Genomic DNA, 23,415 nt, shown 5'->3' with positions numbered 1-23,415 from the left:
GCCAAGACCGGCTATTCAGACGTTAGAAATTTTAATTAAGTCAGAGTTTGCACATGAAAACGTTTTTGCAAATGTAGAGCCAAACAGGACTAGAACAAAACCACTGCGTCTAGTAGAGATGGGTAACTCAATAGACGACTCCAAATGACGTATATTAGCAGGCATTTGATAGGTTACTGGCTTTCATTTAAAAAATGGACGAAATTAATCTTCCTGGCTACTCTTTGATTGTGAAGGAAAGGTTTCAAGCGCGATATAAGCGCGGGTTTTCTCCTGTAGAGATTATGAATAATTAGATCAATGCCCCCACCCCACCCTCTAAAAAAATGTCAGATCCTCGAAGAAACTATCTCCCTAAATACACCAGTCCGACTCCCTATTTTGGGATTAATGGAACTCATCCCTAATTCTGGTGTGTTGCTATGGCGTCTATAGCCACAAAGGATTTATTTACACATAAATAAATATATAAATAATTACAATGTTGAAAAATCTGAAATTTCATGCGAAATTATGAAGATGAATATTACTGATTTTTGGGCGGCCTTTTTCGTGATGGGGGTATTTCCTAAATCCAAACACGAAATTAAGAAAAGAACAAAATTAATCAATGCTAAAAACAAAAACAAAAAATTACAATGCCATAGAGATCGAAGTTTCAAGCGAATATGTAATGCACTAAACATATATTGTATTGACTGTGGCATCATGTGTGCATAAACAAAGAAAGAAAACATTGCGAAAGTCAAAATTGAATAAATCAAAGAAAGCAAAGCACTCTATGTCCGTCTTTACCCTTGTTTCACTGATGAACTTGAGCAATTTCTATAATTTAGTCATCAATTGTAAGTTTTGCATTTGTTGGCAACAAAAGAAAGCAATCCAATTTTTCCAGTTAATTTTAGGTTAGCTTAGAAAGTATTTACATTGTCAAGCCAATCCAAATTTAGCAGATTAAATATCCTCAGTTTCCTTCACAGGCAGAACGTATTAAGAAGCAGGCAAAAATGTACATGTCGAACTGTCCCAAATCATCTTCAGAGTCTTTTATAATGTCCCAGTACTCTTCTTTAATTAAATTCATAACAAAACATAGTTTCTCACATTGCATTCGAAATGTTCCAAACCGTGACAAAATTGATCAAGACTAATTTCGTTAAAACAAATTATGCACTATTTTTGAAAATAAATCTCAGGATGGGTAGGGGGCGAATAAGAGAAAGAAATGTAACACTAAGGGAAAACAAAGAGAAACTGGTGATATATAAAACTGAACTAAGGCCGTGATCACACAATAATTAACACTACATTACATTCTACCAGGATACAGAGGAACGGGATACTAAAAGGCCCCTCGATTTTACTGTCAAACCCCTATTCGTCGACCCACAGTACTATGTATGTGGCATCCCACTCGAGCAAGTAATATATAGCTGACCTTGAGAAAACTGGAAATCAACTTCTGAAACACACAAACTATACAAGGAATGGTGATGTGGTTGAAGGGAAGACTTGCATTGTAATTTGCTTAAAACTAAAACAAAGTGGACGAGAAATAAAAGATTTTTATTAAATTCACATAAGCAATTCAGATCAATGAACAAATGAGAATAGCAGTTCTACGCAAGCGAAATGTCAATGGACGTAACAGTATAAATCAAGATAAATAATTAAAACAACTCGTTTTACTTACTAGCATGTATCATTACAAACGTATGTGAGCAACGAGCAGCTGGTTAGGCACATGACACTGTTGTCATATTTGTTACATATAATTTCATGCGAGGCTGACGTTTTTTCTTTTGTTCATATATTAATCAATATGAATCACATATATTTGTACAAAATGTAGAGAATAATGTTACATACATTTGTTTTCTATTTATTTACATAGTATTAAGCAAATCTCGACACCAAATAAAACACGCACGCACACACGCTTTCTCACAAAAGTATGCATAATAGATACACACGAATACACCCACAATCTCATACCCACGGATCACTTTCTTTGGAAGCTTTGAATCATTATAATTTTTCTTTTAAAGATTTCGTTTATACAGCAGGTAAATTCAGAATCGTAGTAAGAAATGATGACACTCATCCCCCGTGCACAGCAAAACCTAATTCTAGGGCCCCTTCCTAATTTCCTAATTAAACAAAATAGTTGTTTTATGGGACCTTTTCGTCCACACTGGGACTTCTCACCGCACCCCACCCCGCAATTGCGAAAGTTGCTTGGGCGGTTGTTACGTTGCTACGCCACTGGATACAATTTATACACGTGTGATCGGTATGTGTGGGTGATTTGGATTTTTAACATAGCTTTAACAATGTTTCATTCCTATCGATACGATGTCTGCAGTGTGGCAGTTTATAGTGATGTCTAGCAATGGGGCATCATGCCGCAGACATGTAGCATGATTTCCCACCCAGTCACATTACCTTGACACCAGGCCGACCAGTCCTATCTTAATGCTGAGCACCAAGCGAGGAAGCTGTTAGTACCATTTTTATCAGTCTTTGGTATGACTCGTCTGGGCATCGAACGCACGACCTCCCGCATCCGAGGCGGACGCTCTAACCACTGGGCTACCTGAACGGTCACGTGTGATCTGAGGATTTCGTGTAAATAAATCGTCAAAAGAACAACAACAAAAGTAATAATTAGTATTGCAATATCCAAATTAAAATATAAATATTAACAATAATTCGTGATATTTGGGGTTAAAGTGCACTGGATTTAACGCTGTTTCAGTGATACATATCTTAGCATTGTTAAGGGCAAACTTAATAAATATGTACAGTGTGCTACTATATCAGTACAAGGCAATAAACATAAGTTTACAACAAACCCCAAGATAAATGATTATCCGATTATCAACTAAATGTTGAAAATTGTAGTTAGGAGTAAGGGAACCTGACTGTCCGAGTCGTCTAAGGCGCATGCCTTTACCAATCACGGCCATCTCACCTCTGTCCGCGTTAGTTCGAGTCTCCAAAGTACGTATGCGTGAAAGCTTGAAAACAGTTGCCCGTAGGTCGGTGGTTCTTACCGTGGCTTTCCCGGGTTCTTCCTCACCAGTTATACTGGACGCCATATCCTTTCATGTGCTGAAAAATGATGTTACCCCCCCCCCCACCATAATAATATTGAAGTAAATGGAACAAACATTTAAACTTTTGAAATTTGCTCAACCGTTGTATATCCTTCCTGATAATGCTTTATTCTAGACGAACTTAGTAATAAAGAATCTTTACAAAAGTAATTAAGATAATACACATTGTAAAAAGCGTGGGAGATGTTATATCGGATCATTTGATTCGAAAAGTGTAAAATAAATTTGTTTTTAAACATATTATCCACTGTTCTTGGTTAGAATCCCCTAAATCGTCTTGCACATGCAGTGTCTAGACAGCTTATTGAATACTGCAGACAGAGCATATATAATGTCAAGATGGTTTTCAACGTCTAAACCACCTCTTTTCAATACTCTTAGATGGATGACAATCAAGGGTAAAGTTACTTTCAGAAAAACCGTTCTTACTTGTAAGGTCTTAACTAATTTAGCGGACAGCAGGCATGTGCAACCTGTATCATGTGACCTGCTTTTATCTACCATACAGGGTGGCTCCCGGGTACATTTAGAAATCGCCATCCGGTCCGCGCCCTCCATGAAATTGCACATGCTTGAAAAAATATTTTGTAAGGAGAAGTAAAACAATCAGCCTGCAAAAAGTAACATGTGTGTGTGTGTGTGTGTGTGTGTGTGTGTGTGCGCGCGCGTTTGAGTGTGTGTTATTTCGATTTTTAACGTAGCTTTAACTATTTTTAGTCATATCGCCTCGATGTCTGCCATGTGGCAGTTTATTGTGATGTCTAGCACTGGGGCATCATGCCGCAGACATGAAGCATGATGCCCCACTCAGTCACATTATTTTGACACCAGGACGACCAGTCCTAATGCTTTGGTATGACGCGGCCGGGGTTCGATCCCGCGACCTCTCGTATCTGAGGCGGATGTTCTAACCACTAGGTCCAAAAAGTTATACCTCAACAAATATTTTAACGAGTAACCCTGATTTTATGACTGTATAACATGTGTATATTGTAGCCGTAAGATATATATATGGTGGGTGGGTGGATCTGTTGTTGTGTATGTGATAACACAATGCTGACCTAGTATAATTTCTAATATTTTTTCTTCTATTTGTATACTTTACTAATTACATACTTATAAGCTAAATATGTTATCCTGGATTTATATTATTATTATTATTATTATTATTATTATTGAGTATTTATGAAGTTAAAAAATATATAAAATATATAATTCTTCTATATAATTTCTCTCTCTCTCTCTCTCTCTCTCTCTCTCTCTCGATCGATCGATCGATCGACGGTAAGCTAGGTACTTTGATAAAAAAAAAATTGAAGATGTAGAACGTGAAACAGCAAAACTCCTGACTTGAACAATCTGGTCGTTCCCATATTCACACAGCTGCGATGAAAATACTACAAAATAAATATATTTCATTAGCAGTCACGTGACAATAGATAATATCTGATACATGGACATAAAGATCAAGTGCTGCTTGAATATTTATTCAACGTAATCTACAGGTTAATTTGTGGATTTAAATTAAGAATTTAAAGAAGTATCGCAACTATGCATATATTTTACTTGTTTTCATATTTAGAATAATGTTTTATTCACTTAAGGCACAAGTAGACGCAAACGTGAGAATGATTTTTAAAAAATTCTGAATTGTTTTTAGCAAATAGCGCGAGAAATTTGAGCGCAGACAAGATCATTCTTGTTTTGGAAGTGGAAGTAGCTATATAAGAAAAACAAAGCAAATGCTAATTTATCTTACATATTGTACATGAAGTAAAATGAATCACACTAAAAGAACGACGAATGTTCTCTTACTGTCAAATATTTATCACACAGACATAAATAACAATGCATGCATTTCATATCCTACTACTGCAGCACGTGCACTGCATGGACGCTGAGTGCGATACCGATGGCCAAAATGTTTGCTCGTATAAACTTCACCACTACATATTCTAGGTCTCAGAATCATTAGAGTCGCTTTGTAAAATGATAGGTTCACTAGGTTTTACTTGTGTGACTCCGTTTCTTTCCATAAACTTATCCCAAAGCCCAACCAAAATGTCTCCAGCTAAAAGATCCGATCCATTTTTGACAGCTAACTCCATTAAAAATATGCCGTCTTGCTTCAGATATTCGTCCGCGAATCTGATTATGTTCTTTCTTATAAGGGATTTGTTTTCCGATTTAAGGGGATATCTCCCTCTGATACGCAGATGTTTCTTAATGAAAAACAATTTCCTTGGTCTCGCGACAAAATTGTAAATAGCTCGTAAAAAGCCAACGCCTGTTAGAACAGCCACTAAAAGAAACCAAAACCAGAGAAAAATGAAGATCTTTTCATTGTAGAGGTTGCCTGGCAGCACACATTGAAGCGTCCATGGTTGCACAACCTGCATATGACGAATCTGAATGTCGCAAAATGTTACGACAGGAAATCTTAGAGACATTTTCCTGCCACTTTCGTGATTCGTGCTGACGAAACCTCGTAAAACCTCGAGACCATATAGGCTGAAATCGGCACTCAGAAAGTCATTCAAAAGGTAGAACACCAAAACAGCATTTGCTAGGTATACGTATTTTGAGATGAGTGATGTGGTCAGAAAGTAGTTCCCATATCTTCTTCCACAAACAATGCACGTATACTTAGCCAACATCATTCTTTTCGAATAACAACAATTTCTGTGGTATGGCGTCGTCGACATGAAATATCCGTCCAAATAATCGGCTATATCACCTAACATCGCTTTTCTTTCACTTCGCTTAGAGAAAGCGCACTCGACGAGTCTTAGCATCACGTGATCCATGCAGAGCGCGCTGCCAGAAAGAGTTCTCCAGATAAATTTTGGAAAGTAGAACATAAAAGCCATACATAGGAGGATGAGTGGAACCCATTGGTAATATTTGATTTCGTGTTCTTGTCTATCCTTCTTTTGCATAGGGATTGATTCGTTCCACGGGATATCATACGTGTTGGTCAGCCAACATATCTGAAAATAAATAATGGACTTACCTTAGCAGTGTTTGTGTACAGTTTAATGACACATTATGTCTTGTGTACAGTTTAATGACACAGTATGTCTTGTGTACAGTTTAATGACACATTATGTCTTGTGTACAGTTTAATAACATTGCTTTAATACAGCTTAACTACACATTATGTCTTGTGTACAACATAATTACACATTGTTTCATGTGTACAGTTTAATTACAGATTATGTCTTTTTCTTTAAAATTCTTTATATTACTTAAAGTCGTGCACTTTTAAGTATTCTATTAAATCATGAACTTTCATTCTTTGGTCTGACTGTGGTACTTCTGATGTGTGGGTAACTGGGTACAAATCAGGGCCGGATTTAGGCATAAGCTAAACAAGCTCCAGCTTAGGGCCTCACAGTCTGAAGGCCTCTAAAATTTTCAAAATTGTTTTACAGCCTTATTCTATGTTAACACTTACCAAATAGGGCCTCTACAGCTTCCCATACCCTAGGGACTCACCATGTCTAAATCCGGCCCTGGTACAACGGACCTCGTTAAGCAGCCGAAACAGATCTTGTCGTGTAAGAACATCAAGTCATGACACAACTACTCTGTGTACGTCAATTAAGTACAGTAAAACTACTCTGTATATCAGTTCAGTACAGTAAGACAACTTTATTGTCGTCATTTTAGTACAATGTTACTGCAACAGGTAAGTACAGTAAAACTACTCTGTACATCAATAAAGTACAGTAAAAATTACTGTGTTCATCCTTTTAGTACAATAAAATTACTCTGTACATCAGTTAAGTACAGTACAAGTAACATAGTGTTCGTCCATTAGGTAGAGTAAAACTATTCTTTACACCCGTGAAGTACAGTAAAACTATTCTGTACGCCCGATAAGTACAGTAAAACTACTCTGTATACCCAGGTACAGTTAAACAACTTTTTGCACGTTAATTTATTACAGTAAAACTACAATGTGTACGCTTGTTAAATTCATTAAAACTACTATGGTGACGTCAGCTAAGTACAGTCAAATTACTCTCTCTAGCTCAGTTAAATACAGTCAAACTAGTCTCCACGTCAGTTACGTACAGTAAAACTCCTCTGTGTTTGTTTGTTAGTACATTAAATACATTCAAACTAGTCTCCACAACAGTTACGTACAGCAAAACTACTCTGTATACGTTAGTATAATTAAATTAGACCAATAAGGAACAAAACAGACTAAATCTTTAAATGAATGACACTATGAAATATTTTCATAGATTCTGACAAAAAGAATAATACAAGAATAAAATGTATTATTTTGATTTCAAAAGACCTTTCAGCCTATAAAGGGGCTGACAAAATAAACAAACGAATAAACGTTTTGCATACCTCCCTGGTGTAGTTTCCGTGTGACCAGTGGAAATTGGGAGGAAGCCAGCACCTCATTTTTTCACCTACTACCTGATGAGCGGCTGCCACCATGGTGAAAATCACAAGTATCAAAAAGGTCAAACGGTGGCTCAACCGGTCAAAAATGTCATCGTCTAGTGCAACTCGATTCGGACCCGCACCATAGGCCTTCAACCTAATAATAAAAATAAAAATAATAATAATAATAATAATAATAATAATAATAAGAAGAAGAAGAAGAAGAAGAAGAAGAAAAAAAGGATGATGATGATGATAGTGGCAATAATAATGATGACGATGATACTACTACTACTACTACTACTACTAATGATGATGCTGATGATATAATAATAATAATAAGAAGAAGAAGAAGAAGAAGAAACAGAAGAAACAGAAGAAGAAGAAGAAGACGAAGAAGAAGAAAAATGATGATGATAATGGTGGTGGTGGTAATGATGGTGATGATTATACTACTTCTTCTACTACTACTATTACTACTACTAATAAGATTAGATTAGATTGTAAAGTTAAAACTAGGCTAGATAAACTCCATGAGCATATTATACTGGGGTGCAATTGCGGAGGTACCATCTGGCTGGAGTGGGGTTAGAGGATGGGTATATAACAGACTAGTACATAGTATACCCCTGCGTGTTGTCTGGCCTATCGACAACAATATCCGGGGCATAATCTGGCCTAGCAAATATTATGCCCGGATATATAAAGGGGTTGGGGTTGGGGTGGGGCTGATACAGCAGCAAAGCAAATACTGGCTACAACGCATAGTATATTGTACTATACTCCATGTCTGATTCTTTCGAGAGATTCGTACAAGCTGAAGTTACTTGGGACAGTATTTGCTTTCAAGTATACATCTCTGAATGTTTTCATGTATAATTCTAAAAGAAATGAACCAGAACCAGTATGGTCTCGATATCCATTCAGAGGAAGACCTTAGTGGTAATTCCAGTCAAATTGTTTTTTAAAAATTTAGATAGATGGCGTTATTTGATTTAGCGTTTAAAGACCTGTTCACTTTTAAAATCGAGGATACTGCGTTTCGCTCCAGTTGCTGTGAAATGACATTGTATACGGTGATCCATGCAGATCTGTATTTTCAGACGGAAATTATGATTAACTCTAACTGCACAGACTGTTATCTCGCGCATTTGAATCTCTCTCTCTCCCTCTCTCTCTCTCTCTCTCATACTTTGAAAGAAAACATCTTTACTCCTGCTAAATGGAACGAAAAAATGTTATATTTATTATAAGCGTTGAATTTTATTTTTTACCTTAATGTAACTGAATTGTTGTTCTTAATCCCGGCTTGAAAGAAAATCCCCCAAAACCCCAAGCAAATTAATTGGTCGGTCGTGTTGCGAATCGTTCATTTTGGAAATTGTTACCCCAGCCTTCTACATTAACTAAGGATCAACTGCCTGCCCCCTCCATCCCCCATTTCCCTCTTTCACTCCCACTGTCCACCGATCCATGATTTATTGATTTTATTTTTTTCCTATTCATCTGAGGCATGCTCATGTTGCGAATCGTTTTTCTGAAATCTTGAGCTCTGAATCCATGCCACCGATCCCCACCCCCACCCCCTACGGTTTAAAAAGAAAACCTGCAAGAATTGAACTTTAACCTATCGTGTTATGAAATAAGTAATGACTGCTGTATATGGTCATCATTTAAAAATAACCTAATTCATGTAAATACAATTTAAAACATTTCACATAGCTCCGACATATAAAACGGTATACGAAATTATCATGCTTTGAAGATCTGCGAGTATGATTTATTAGTACCGACTTGAACGGTGGCTTTTTAGATACAAAAAAGGCGTTTGGCAAGTAAAGTGGCTTTAAAAAGAAATTCTGACTTGGTTATTCAGATTACATACAAAGAATTATAACTGACCAGAAAATACATGTTATGAATAAATAAATGAGGACGACCAGGTTCTAGTAGCTACAACGATAGATTTCATTCAGAGATAGTTTACTGTCAATTTTATTGTGTCACGTGATGCCAACTGTTATCGTGACTGGACGATGTTGCAAGACCATGTGTATGGCTAGTGCATGAATATCACGTATGAAATGGTAGGACAACTGACCCGCAATAAACCCTTCCGTACTGACATCTTGATCGAACTAATTTATTTCAGGATTAGTTCAAATTCAGGATTAGAGCAAAGTACTTACCAATCTGAAACCGATCGAAATTCCTTATAAACTGCCTGTTTCCTTGGGGGCATTGTTAGATCAGCGTATTCCACCCACTTTGACGATCTTTGAGACAAACCGCTTTCGTGCAGTAGGCTAAGTGTTTTTATATATTGTGTAATGTAATATATAAGAAGTGTGAGACCCAGTCTCCTTTGTTTTACCTAGTCTATTCTGAGAGGACAGGAAAGATTTATATTTGCGATGAGGAAATCAGAGTTGCCTCCCTTCTGAAAGTGATAAACTCACTTGGGAAAAATGCACACAGATGCGCTTCAAGCTTAAAGATAAGGATGATGACAATAATTGATGTTAGATAACATTTTAACCCGTGTTTTAAAATTTCTTATCGTACAAAAACAATGTTTTGACGTACTAGATATTTTGAAGTTGAGTTAATTTGCAATCTTTCTGTAAAATGTCAGGCATTATTGTTTATTGTTTCTCAATAAAAAAAATGCCATCTTAAAATGTGAAGGACTGCCTTTTCTGTATTGGTTTTTCGAAATAAATAAAAAAAAAACCACTAAAAGTGTTTGTCTAAAAGCATTCGCAGCGAAATAATAAAATATTTTATCTAAAGAGAAGATTAATGAAAATTAATTCGAATATAAAAGATAGTGTTCTGTAATCAAAATTAAATTAAATTAATTACATGGTTCATGAAATCGGGCAACCGAAAATCGATTTCAAACTATACATGAAAGGCCTTCGTTTTGCAGCTGCCATTTATGCAGATTGAGTGTAAGAATCTTCCTCTTCAGAACTTCATGAATGTTGTAAAATATGACGTTAATTTCTAAGATAAAGATAATGGTGAATCGCAGGAAATATATTATATAACTATATTTAACAAGTGTTTACAAATATTGATAAAGCTCACGGAAAGGCGAAGGATTACATACGTAGTCCTTTCTTTTGTTATAAACTAATAGCATCTAGTTATTTTTGCGTCACATGAAGTGATTTTAACCAATGTTAATGCTTGTTACAAAATTATTACAAAGTCTTGTAAAATTTTGTACTTATTTGGGATTTAGGGTCATTATACTTGGCTCTGTTACCCACATTTTCGCATTGTTTAAACGATTTCAGGTCGATAGTGCCCGGATGTACAGAACTGAAGATAAGTTATATACTGTACTCAATCGTCTAATAAAGTGACCACACAGCAAACCGCCACAAATTTTCTAAAATTTTTTGCTTGAAAACTACAGTACAGACACGTTGACTACGTGGTTAAGGTGTTGGACATGTGACCCGAAGAGTGAGGTTCGATTCCCACCATCGGGTCAACCATGATCGGTTACCGTGGTATGTCATTTGACATGACACTTCACTCTATTTGCTTCCATGTATACTTCACAGTGCTGACGGGCTGTAAATACCAAAAAGAACTTAAATTAAGATTGCAACATTGCAAATTAATTTCCATCCACCTACCCCCATACCTCCAAAAATAAACCCGTTATTGTTTCCTGAGAATCAGTTAAATTAATTTTATGGGATACACCCTGAATAAAGTAAGCAAGAATAAGTCAATATACGCATTAGTCGTTGTCGTTAGCGATACATCTCTCTTTACCGTATATATCAACAGTGACACCTCTCCGTACCGTATATACCCACGCATAATACCTAGTCAAGTACGATCAGCATTAGCCCGCGAAATCAAACCGCCAAATCTAATGTTATTACTGATTGACGATATGTGGGTCTGATGTCACCTGTTCATTAAAATGTGCAATTTTGCTGCATGCAATTTTTCCCCCGGATCAAACATGCGTTCACTTTAGACACATACCGGTATTTTATAACAGCCATATCAAGCGCGAAATTCAAACTGGCCACAGGACAGGTGGTTGTGCTATTCCACGTTGTTTTACAAGTTACCAAACATAGGATTTGCTCCAGAAATATAATGTACATATCACCAAACGAACTCTTCAGTCTACGGTAGCTCCACATTCACGAGAAATACCGGTAAGTATATAAAATGTACACCGATGTGTGCAGCCAAACTTTGCTGTAGATTTTAGCAGCTTTTAATGAACACGTGATAGCAGCCCCTAAACCGAAAATCTATATCATCACAGGTGAGGGGCTGATTTATCGACCTAGATCAGCATAAACGTAGACATGTAACATAATGTCCCACACAGTCACATTATTCTGGCATCAGGCCGACCGTCAATAACATGAAAATCAGACTACCCTCTTTTAAAAATATAGTGAAAACATCGCAGACCCGGATTGCATTATGAGACCGTAAATACAGATTTATGCCATGAGCAGTTCTCTATGAAGTTTACGAGTGAGCATACTGTGGTCTCCTGTAGGATTCTACAGAAGATGGTTCAGATTTACCAAACTTCTCAAGTTTTCTTCCTCAGATAAACAGTGTGTGTGTGTGTGTGTGTGTGTGTGTGTATGTGTGTGTGTGTGTGATTTGGATTTTTAACGTAGCTTTAACAATTTTTCAGTCATATCGTTACGATGTCTGCAGTGTGACAGTTTATAGTGATGTCTAGCACTGGGGCATCATACCACAGACAAGTAACATGATGTCCCACCCAGTCACATTATCCTGACACCAGGCCGACCAGTCCTACCACTAACCTCTTAATGCTGAGCGCTAAGCCAGGCATCTGTTTGTACCATTTTTGTAAGTCTTTGGTATGACTCGGACGGGGGTTGAACCCACGACCTCCCGCATCCGAGGAGGACTCTAACCACCAGGCCACCGGAGCGGTCACAAATAAACAGATTATATTTATCTCTCTAATTCTTCGTTATGCAATCATCAGTTTCTCTACTTAGAAATAAGCTAATATTATGAATATTAATAAATTTAAAGTGCTTTGATTTTTGGGGAAAGAGTTTATTTTTCTAAATATTTTTTATCATGAAAATCTGATAGTTTCTCAGATTGAGGAATTCCTCTATTCTTTCTTTGAATCAATAAAATAAGAAACACTAAGGTGTGCAATTACAAACAAGAGATCTTGCTTTATTTTGATCCATGTACCTAAAATAAAAAATCCTTTGTAGGAAGCAAAATGTCATAAGCAAAATAATATAATATTTTTATTAGAAAAGAAAGTTTTAGAAATTTAGTGAAGCTTCGGGCAGGTTAGATGTGTGTAGTTTGCAGGCGAATATTTATTTAGTCAGGAATGCTTTGTTTAAAGCTGAAGTGTGTTTTGTGTGTGTGTGTGTGTGTGTGTGTGTGGAATGGGCTTATTGACATAGACGCTCGAGACGTTTGTAAAAATTCAAGACCATGAACTTGCCGAAATCATACATAGTTATTGGAATCGCAAACTGAAGGAGGTGGGAATGTAACGAGAACGGGGAAGAAAGTTATTTTGTTTTTAAATCGTCCACTCACCTCTTTATTTAATATGTGTGATGCATTGCAAAGAAAGCATTGAACATGTGAAAAACAGCAGCCTAGAAAAAAGATCAAACACCCATCTAGAAGACAGTGCTGGAAATTTGTACAAAAAGGAGATAGTTTGGACACCTATCCTGGAAAGACAAAATAAGTTCGGGAAAAAAAGAAGAGGTTGAACGTCTTCTGACGATGATTAAACGCTTCTTGTTTGACAAATAATTGACAAATAGATGACAACTAGATGTCGAAAGGAAACAAATAATCATCATGTTGATAACAGAGGGGAATAAAATCACATACAAATGTCAGTTACACAAACGTGAACTGTTATTATCATACAAACTGAATGTTATGTCTAGTTTAAATGCGTTAAGGGAAAATATTTATACAAACATAATTCGCAAAAAAAATCAATTTATAAATGAATACAAAGAAAACAAACTAGTAGAACAAAAGGTCAGTCAGTCTGTCAGGCTTACATGAAAGATAAGAGCACAGTCTCTACATGCATCTTAGTCAAGTCCAACAGAAACTAAAATAAACCTTATGCTGTCGCATAATGCGTTGGCAGATTATAGTCTTGGCTGCTTCATGTACAGATTAGTCCAAAGAAAATATATAGATCCAATTTTGCTGGCGCATAAAGCGCCGGCAGATCTGTGTACAAGTTAATTGCAGTTGGATTCGGTTTATATACGGCAGGTGATTATGCACAGAATGCATGGCACAGTTCGCCCACTAATACCTTTTTACGAACAAAAAAAAAGAACCCCTTGAAACCGTTTCTTCAAACTGCGTTTCTATTACATCCCGGACACCATAGTTACAACAGTTACATAAAACCAATTCTCCATTAGCTAAGGTTCCTATATCTCTTTAAGAACCACGTAATTTTTACGTTGGTGGGACTTGTCAACTCGATTTCAATACGTCTATGCTTTTTACCGTGGCTCTGAAGTCCCAATCATTTCTGAAACTGCATGCTACTTTTCCACTTTAAAAGTAATCGAAAAAATTACTTTCAGTTATGCGTAATAACTACATAATAATGTAAAACAACATGACAATGGTATGTAACAACTTTACAATAGTGTGCAACAACTTTACAATAGTGTGGAACAACTTTATAAAATTAACTATAACCTTAATATACATTGACATAACTCAAGACGTTAGGAAGTAAAGGAAGAAGGACGGGGATGTATATATATATATATATATATATATATATATATATATATATATATATATATATATATATATATATATATATTAATAAAATGATTTTAGATCCGTAGCAGATCGTCTTGATCGAAATCAATCAATACTTACCAGTTCTGCACAGATCGAAATTCTGCATATTTAGCCTGATCTGCCATTTATGGTCTTTTGGATTTTTGGTTTATTTTGTCTTCATTCACTTTTATCCTACTCAAGACGGAGTACTGTGTTCCCTGCTTCCCATGAAGAGTCCTTTGGATTTGTTTTATCAGTCATGTACTCCGTATTGGAAATCTCTGTGGACCTCTGATAAATAGTTTCGCGTGCCAGTACAGAACTAATGTTTTATCTAATCTGAACTGATATTTATCGGATCTTTAACTGTGTAATCTCATACGCTTAATACAGATTGAACCGTATCATACCGCAGGCTTGTACCGTATCACGCTGTATCTATTTTGTAATACTGATTTATTTTATACATGAATATTTAATTAATATGCATATTTTTTAGATAATTGTATCAATATTGTTTGGTAGGTCCACTGCAGATGGATCACATTGATTACATAACAGTAAAAGTTATTTTTGTATCGCTGTTTTTTTATGTATTTAGGAAACGTATTCAGCTGTATACAAAATATAGTTGCTCACATTAAAGAATATAGGATTTCAATAGGGTGAACGGATATAAAAACTCCCAGACTGTGCTACTATTTAAGTTTGCAACAAATGCACGTCAAGTCAGATATAAATCCTGAAAATTTTGGGCTTAAATAAAAATGAGATATTAGCATGTCATAAAATATTTATATTTTGTGTTCAGTTGTAAAGACTATTGTTTAAGTAATAATTCAAACTTTAAAATCAAGTTTAATTCTGCTTCGCTACAAAAGGTTTTGAAAATCGTTTGATGCGATACGATTACTTTTAAATGTGTCTGTTCTATCGACTGTGTAATGCTTTCTACGAAGTGTCTGAAGCTACCACAGAACACTAGAACAAATTAAGTATCACAATTCGCAGGGTCAGACACATTGTCATTATTACCGTATATCCTATCGCGAATTTTGCATCATATATTGGGTGCCCCGAGTGGCCGAGTGGTCTCAGGCGCTCACCGTTCCTGATCACTGCCATCTCACCTCTGTCTGCGTGGGTTCGAGTCCAAGGCTCGGCTAGGGTGGGTACGTGGGAAAGACTGCAAGTAGCTTCTCGTGGGTCGGTGGTTCTTCCCTGGGTTTTCCAGTGTTCTTCCTCCACCAGTTATACTGGCTGCCATGTATATCCTATCTTGTGTTGAAAATTGGCGTTAAACCCTACAACAACAGCAACAACAACAACATCATATATTAAGCGATACAGGTTATATATGAAGGTTCCTCGGGTAGCTGACGTCTCTCCTCTGTCCGCGTGGGTTCGAGTCTCTGTTTGATTCGGCCATCGTGTGTGTGCGTGTGTGTGTGTGCGAAAACTTGCCAGTAGCTTCCCTTGGGTAGGTGGTTCTTCCTGGGGCTTTGCTGGGTTCTGTCTTCACCAGATATTCTGGACGCTTTGTATAGCCTATCGTGTGCTCAATCTGGGCTTTGAGCCCAGAAAACAAAATAACAGGTTATATGGCCCGCATTATACGGTATCAGTAAAGGTTTGTTCCTCTGATCCTTGACTACTTGCACGAGCTACACGTGCACGACAAAAGCACCGTGGCAGGGGACAATATGTACCTTTCCAGACACACGTTGTGTGGCGGTAATTGGTTTTTAAATTACCCTTAATGTATTTTCTTTGATATATGATGTCGAGGAAATGGAAGGTAAGTGACATACCGAGGCTGCTGCTCAGGTCTGGTCTGAGTGGGTATCGAACCAGCGACAACTGGATTGGAATTTAGACACATTATCTACTTATGGTACATTGCGTGTACCTATCTCAGCTCAGCTAAAAACTATATAAACTGAGGTCTTTATAAATATTAATCCGGATGAAAACAAAACTGAATGACCATGCAAAGAACAAGGATTTTATTAGTAATGTTTACCAGAACAACAAATTTACAGACATGTCACGAACAGTGCAGCGACAAGGTTTAAACAAGGTGAGTTTGTATGTATGTGTGTGTATGTGCGTGCGTGCGTGTTTGTGTGAGTGCGTGATCTGTTTGATTCCTATTATAACCGATTTTATTTTCCTTCTTATAAACCATTAAGTGTAGACAGTTTTGATATCCCACTGGTTGGTCCAAGAAACGTGCGTAACCATACGATAAACTTTAAATTGCTCTTATACACCAACATAATTTAGTATTCTTTGTCATTTATGTTTAAAATGCCTCTCTCCCTCCCCCACCCCCACAGAAAAGATTTGGTACAGGTCAGTTTCCCAACACAGCCAAGTTTAATTTCAGACAGGTGTATACATAGGGGTTCGATACAAAGAAAATTAGGAGTCTAAACTGTAACAATATAACACAGGGCAACACACGAGTCCGTACCCCTCGGATAAATTAGCAGGGTTGGAACTACGAGGTGTGCGGACTCGTGTCTTCCCTTGTGTTATATTGTTACAGGTTAGACTCCTAATTTTCTTCGTAACGAACCCTTATGGGTGTATACACATATCATTCTTTCCTGTTCTACACTTGGAACATGCCACCTTGTTCATGAAATTCGAATTTATAGTTTTTTCATGTGCATGTAGTCTCGAATATGCTAATGTCACAGTAGCCTGGATTGTGGCGATGTGATAATAATAATAATAATTTGAATAAATAATTCCACCCAAATGAAATAATGAACGCAACAATAAGACTGACTCTGCTAAAGATGTCAATGCAAGAATGAGCAATTTCTCAAGTATATATATATATATATATATATATATATATATATATATATATATATATATATATATATATATATATATATATATATATATATATATAAGAGAGAGAGAGAGAGAGAGAGAGAGACAGACAGACAGACAGACAGACAGACAGACAGAGACAGAGAGATAATGGTAAAACCAGGAAGAGTCAAAAGTTTATTTGTAGAAAACTCTAACTTGTCAACAAGATAAAATCTGTCACAAAAACTGTAGACCAGGTATTTCCATAGTGAATGCCCGTGTGGTAGACTCACATTAAGATAAACGTTTTCATAGTGAATACCCGTGTGGTAGACTCACATTAAGATAAACGTTTTCATTAATAATGACCTGAATATTGAACCAAAATTCTTATTAAAAAATAAGCCATCATGTTGTTTCAATGTCTATAGTCAGGTACACAGTAAACTCAACTTCGGACAAGGTCAGGTACCAAATACAAATCTCTGTAACATAATAATTATTAAGAAAAAGTCAACAAATAATACAAATTAAATATACATAATACCTCCCCTCGTAGAAAACTAGCTTTACACTTTAGAGTTTCTAACTTGTCAAATCCTCTTGACGTTTCTCCAGACCAATGAAACTTGGTTTTCGTACTCAACAAATCTGTCAGGGGTTCAGCAACATTGTAAAAATTGGAGCCAAATATCCGATAATATCCAGCCATACCCCAATATCGCATCAGCTGCTCTTTACCAATAAGCAAAGGGAATTCAGATATAGTCTTGAGATTAACCTCTATTTGTGTAGCTTTTCAGTGCCACACAGTATGTTGTAGATATTTAACACATGCACGGCAAAACTTACCTTCGTATAAAGTAATTGTCAAGTTTACATCACCGAGTCTATCATAGAACTTCCGGAGGGTCTCCATGTGATCATTCCAGGTGTCGTTGTAGATGATGACGTCATCGACGTGAGGGTCAAAATTATCTAGACCAGATGTAACCATGTTCATTAAACGTTGAAAAGTACAAGGCTAAACTTTCATCCCAAACGGCGTCGCTTTATGTTGGCAAATCCCCATCTGGAGTTACGAAGGCCGAAATGTCTTTTGTACTTTTCGTCAGTGTAATTTCCCAGAATCTTTTAAACGGGTCAAAATTGGTGACATATTCTGCATTTCCAATTTTGTCAATGCAATTATCGTTTCTTGACAATGAAAATTAATATGTTTTGGCCACACAGTTCACTTTTCTATAGTCAGTGCACGTGCGAAAAATATTATCTGGTTTCGGCACAAGAATATATTCTGAACTTCAGTCACTTTTACTCGCTGTATGAAAGCATTCTTCAGCAAATACTGAATTTCTTTTTTTCAAACAGGTGTGGAATTTACAATTTCATCGTCAAGTAGAGTTGATTTGTTCGCTAAGAATCATATGAAAACCAGTTCTTATATTCAAGTAATAGCTGCTTTAGTTCACTCTCTTCTTGTAGCTGTAGAGGTGAAAGTATCTGGTCCAGATTTCTGAATTCCGAAGACTGTTTACACCAAAGTCACTACAGTCCGATTTCATTCCATTGCTTAAAACCTCAGATTGTGAAACGATTATACTTAAACTTACCGCATGATTAGCATGGCTAAATCGATTAAAAAGCTCCTTTAATATTAACATACATGGAATATTAATGATGTAATTTAAGTCACTTACTTTCTATCTAAATTTATAAGTCAATAATACTTAGGCTAAAGTGGGTTTTCAGGTATGGGCAAGAGAGTCAAACTCGATCATCAGACTGAATACTCGTCTCCATTATTTTTGCCTTACCTTAGTTTCAATTTGACCTGGTCTTAGGTAAGTGATCGACACAGTCTACCATTATTCTGGTAAATGGTTCGTCAAATGCAGGAATAGGATGCAGATGAACCGTTTGTATCTTCTAGCTGGGTCTACCTACAATCTGACAAGTGTGATAATATCTAAAGTAATTATAAATATCACTTTTAATTTTTCGTCCATAAAAATGATTCAAGAACTTGTATTAAACCTTATTGACCCGCAAATGACCAGTCAAAGGAATTGCATGGGCTAGACTAAGAATTGTATGTCTATACGATCGAGGAACAGCAATCTGATAGCTCACTGACCAATCGGCACCAGCGAGTACCTCACTCAGATCGTCTCCATTTCCTCAGACGAACCCCATTTTTAAAATAAATAACAAACGGGTTTATGTGTCCTCGCTTTCGCTAATAGCCCTCTGAATCAAACGAGAGATCTTGTGATCTTGTTAGGAAATGAGTGATTTTCCTTTGTCATCCTCATTAGAATAAAGATAATGAATAATCCAAAGAGGATCACTGTAATAAATACTTTTTAATTTTCCACAACAGGATCAAACGTGACCTCGTTAAAAGCATTTGCTAATAAATGCGTCAGCTAAAGGAATACCTTCCTGATCAACATCATTCTTAAGATCTTTTTTCTCCATGTCTCTAGTAAATGCACAAGCTGGATATAATTCAGGGATTTACTTTTCAATAGGATCAGCTTTCAGATTCAATCGAGGCTTGTCATTAAAAATGGATTAATAACACCCAAATCTCCAGCTAGGTCACTGCCTAGTAGTAAATGAATAGCATCGATTGGTAAAGACGGCACGGTTCCAACTGTCACGGGTCCTGAGAATAAGTCTGATGACAAGTTTACACAGTGGATAAGAAAGTATATAATGTCACACTCTACTCTCTGAATAAGAATACATTCATTAAATGAAGACTTTTCATAAATGGCAAAGTATCTGAAATAAAATGCTGAGAAGCTCACGTGTACTTCACGATTGTAATAGGGATAGGATTGGCAGAATCTCTGATAAGTAATATAGATCTTTCGACATGAATGGCTTATAAATTTTCATACTGAAATCGGACTAGGGTTTGTTTGACCCAACAAATATATTTGCTTTCAATAAAGATTTTGGCCTTGACCTCTTAGAAATAAGAGCTCTTGGAATAGGTCTGTCTTGATTCTATTGTTTATTTTTCAATCCGTAACAACCAGAAATAACGTGCATTTGCTTCTTGCGAAAGGTGCATATAGGTAGAGATAAGGATTTCTGATCAGTCTTATCAGAACCTTGATTCCTAAATGTCGTGCCACTTTGTGTTGAGACCGAAATACCAATAAAATGTTGTGTGACTTACTAAAAAAGAAACTGAGTCAATGAATAATCTTCAGCTTTAAGAGCAGAGTTGTATAAAGATTCGACCTTTTGTTAGTCAAGATAGGTTCTAAAATCAATGTGGACTTGTCAGATGCTATGTACAGACCCGAATCACTGAAATATTACGATCCGCCAAGGTGTAGCTCGATTGTTATATCGGAACAGTAGCCATTGAAGATGACACCTGTAATTTCTAGAGATAAGCTTATTTATCAGATTTAACTAAATCGGATCGGCAATAGATTCTCGAGCGTAGCAAAACAAAAACTCACCCAGTCATAAGTACAGTCATCTTATAAATATGCTTGGATTCTTCTCTCTACATATTTCATGGAATCCCTCGACCGTGTAAAGTTATATTCCAAGTATAGTCAAAGTTGGAAGAGAAATAGAGATTCCACGGTTGTAACAGATATTAACAACAAGATGGAAGGTCAAGTCACTAATATGCATTGATCTCGCTCTCTATCGAATTAGTCCCATCTCCGTAAGCCAAGGTTCGATAACCCTATCTACACCTTGGCATTTCGAGCAGATATTTCTGAGCTTCGGGGCTGTAAAATTCGTTGGATGCGGCGGCAAACATATATTAGAAATCGGTGTACAGATATTACGTACTTCTGAGAGAGTGACAGGTGCAATATGAGGTTGTTTGCATTTTGCAACATGCACAATGGAGAGAATGCTGGCATACCTCTATTTAACTTCAAGCATTGTGGGTGAAATTTCTTGGGATATTTTAATTATGGAAATAGTTCGTGATCTAAGCATACAGCTAATCAAAATGGCTGCTCAATGTCTTCGAAAAATCAACATGAATTGGTATCAAAGTACACCATCTTTAGCAGTAAATAAAACAAAGGAAATCAAATTTGGCAGACTAGACAATAACAGATACTGAAATTGCAATGAATGAATTACAAAATATATTAAAAAATATAAGTTTTCGGCAAGTATTTTTTTTCTCACAGATTTCCTTTGAAGTCTAGGATTTAAATATAACCAAGGCCAAACTGTATCCTCTATAATCCAAATTACACCATTTAGTCATACATAAAAATAATGGAAATTAAAAGTTCTTTTAAGAGTACTTACGATATGCAATATCTTTTTTTTTAAAATTAACAAGATAACCATTGAGAAAATCCTGGAAAATTCTGTTTATTGAAAAAATCTAACGCTACGAAAATTAACGAAACTGTAGAGCGCCACCTTAACAGCGTGCGAGTCCTGGTCGTATTTATCATATTCGATCATTTAGGTGGGTGGGGTCAGTTAACGAAATTAAAAAACATCATTCTGGCGCACATGTCATTATATGTAAAGAACCCGATACTGGGAAATTATATTTTCTTGAAAATTCTAACCCTAAGCAAGATACGAAACTGTAGAACTGTAGAGCGCCAGCTTAACTGTGCGCGAGTCCTTATCGTATTTATCATACCTGGTCTTTTTTATGGGTTGGGTCAGTTGAGAATATTGAAAAATATTTATCCTGGTACACAAGCAATGATACGCAAAGAACCCGAAACTGGCGTACCAAAATCCTTCATGTATACGATATCAACATCACTGGTCGCTAAAGATGAAATTCAGTTTTAAGCGTTCCACATCTGTGCAACCAAGTTCTTAACAGTCTTTGGCATTTGTGTTTTAGATTACATTTGTCATTACAGATACGTGATGAATTCTGAACAGCGCGATGATTATATTGCGGAATTTATCGACAAGGATTAAATAAGTGGTGGAATAGATGACAAGGGAAGTCGAGATTAATGACTATTTTGGTTCCTCTTGTTTATGCATATATGTGTGAATATCGTGTTACCAGACCCTCATATTCACTCAAATATTATCTTGATAAGGGACCAATAGAAATCGACAGTTGGGTGAACCCTGCTGTGGCAATACCAGCTCGAAGCCAGCTTGGAATTATTGCATTACGCACGTGATAATACTGGGTCTCACACTGCACCACCGGGTGTGAAAACTCCAGAGATTGTTTCTACAACGATCGAGTGGAATTCACCGACAAATCCACATCTGTTGTATTCTCCGTCAATTATATCGAGCCAACAACACTAATAGCGTAAACGAGGAAATTCTCGACTTTCGTTTAACAAGGACGATTTCGGGTAACCGTTCTTTTTGAGAAAGAGGACCATTGCAGACACAGAGTAAATGTGTTTGGTTTTATTTGGTGCTTTATAGCACAGCAGAACAAATTAGTTCTTTAGTGCCGAGGCAATCGGAGTAATGTGCCTTGTCCAAGGACTCACCACAATAACTGGTCCGGGCTGGTCCGATGGTAGGATTCGTCCCTTTAATTTCACACGCACGTTTTGGAGCCCGTAACTTTAGTTTGGTACAACGCAGAAAAGTCAACGATGGCTTGATGGATAGAATAAATATCTCAGGAGTAAAACAAGCCATATAGCATGGTCGTGTGCCTTTAAAGACGGAAATGGCAGAAGGAAATCGAGGGTCATGGGTGGAGCGAAGTATTTGGAAGTTCCGTACCTTCTCTCTTATATATTATGATAGAGAGGGTCCTATGTCAGAACGGGTCATGGGGGTAATCTCAGGTATTTTTGTCACTCTGTATGATTTTTTCCTTTAGATGATTGTTTTATTTTTTCTTAACATCAAGCTCGCGTCGAGCACCTGTGGTCGTATGTCGAGAAATCCAATACCACGTGATGGATAAAATTGCCTGTCCTTAAAGTTCCATTTTCTAGATCGAGACTTTAGATCTTATATGCTGAATTATACAGTGGTGGTGTAAAGTTCCATTTCCTATGTCGACGTTTTACAGTGTATATTTCAAATTACACAGCGGTGGTTGAAATTTAAGTATCATATGTCGAGGATCCTTAATTCACACGTTGTATATAACTCTTTGTGATGAAAGTTCCATTTCGTATGGTGAGTATTTATATTTCATCTGTTGAATTTTTCAGCAACGAGTAGCAGCCTCCTTGTTTAAAAATAACGCGGTCCGTTCACG

The 23,415-nt window shown here is 36.6% G+C and overlaps 1 protein-coding gene across 2 annotated transcripts; it reads right to left on the bottom strand.

Moving 5' to 3' along the window:
* Nucleotides 1-1,547: 1,547 nt before the first annotated feature.
* Nucleotides 1,548-14,667, bottom strand: LOC149790419 (innexin unc-9-like). Of its 2 annotated transcripts, none has more exons than XM_089972470.1 (3): nt 14,463-14,667; nt 7,485-7,680; nt 1,548-6,109 (listed from the first exon to the last, which is right to left on the bottom strand). In XM_089972470.1, exons 1-3 carry the CDS (start codon nt 14,507-14,509, stop codon nt 5,075-5,077), a joined length of 1,278 nt encoding a protein of 425 aa, XP_089828596.1. In that variant the 5' UTR covers nt 14,510-14,667; the 3' UTR covers nt 1,548-5,074. The 2 variants fall into 2 exon arrangements, with proteins under 2 accessions (XP_089828596.1, XP_089828595.1); XM_089972469.1 differs by lacking the exon at nt 14,463-14,667 and adding an exon at nt 9,713-9,813.
* Between the last annotated feature and the right edge of the window lie 8,748 nt (nt 14,668-23,415).

Source organism: Sinohyriopsis cumingii, chromosome 10 (genome assembly GCF_028554795.1).
Source record: "Sinohyriopsis cumingii isolate HCF-2022 chromosome 10, ASM2855479v2, whole genome shotgun sequence".
Lineage (NCBI taxonomy): Eukaryota > Metazoa > Mollusca > Bivalvia > Unionida > Unionidae > Sinohyriopsis > Sinohyriopsis cumingii.
This window is presented reverse-complemented; position numbering and strand designations above follow the sequence as displayed.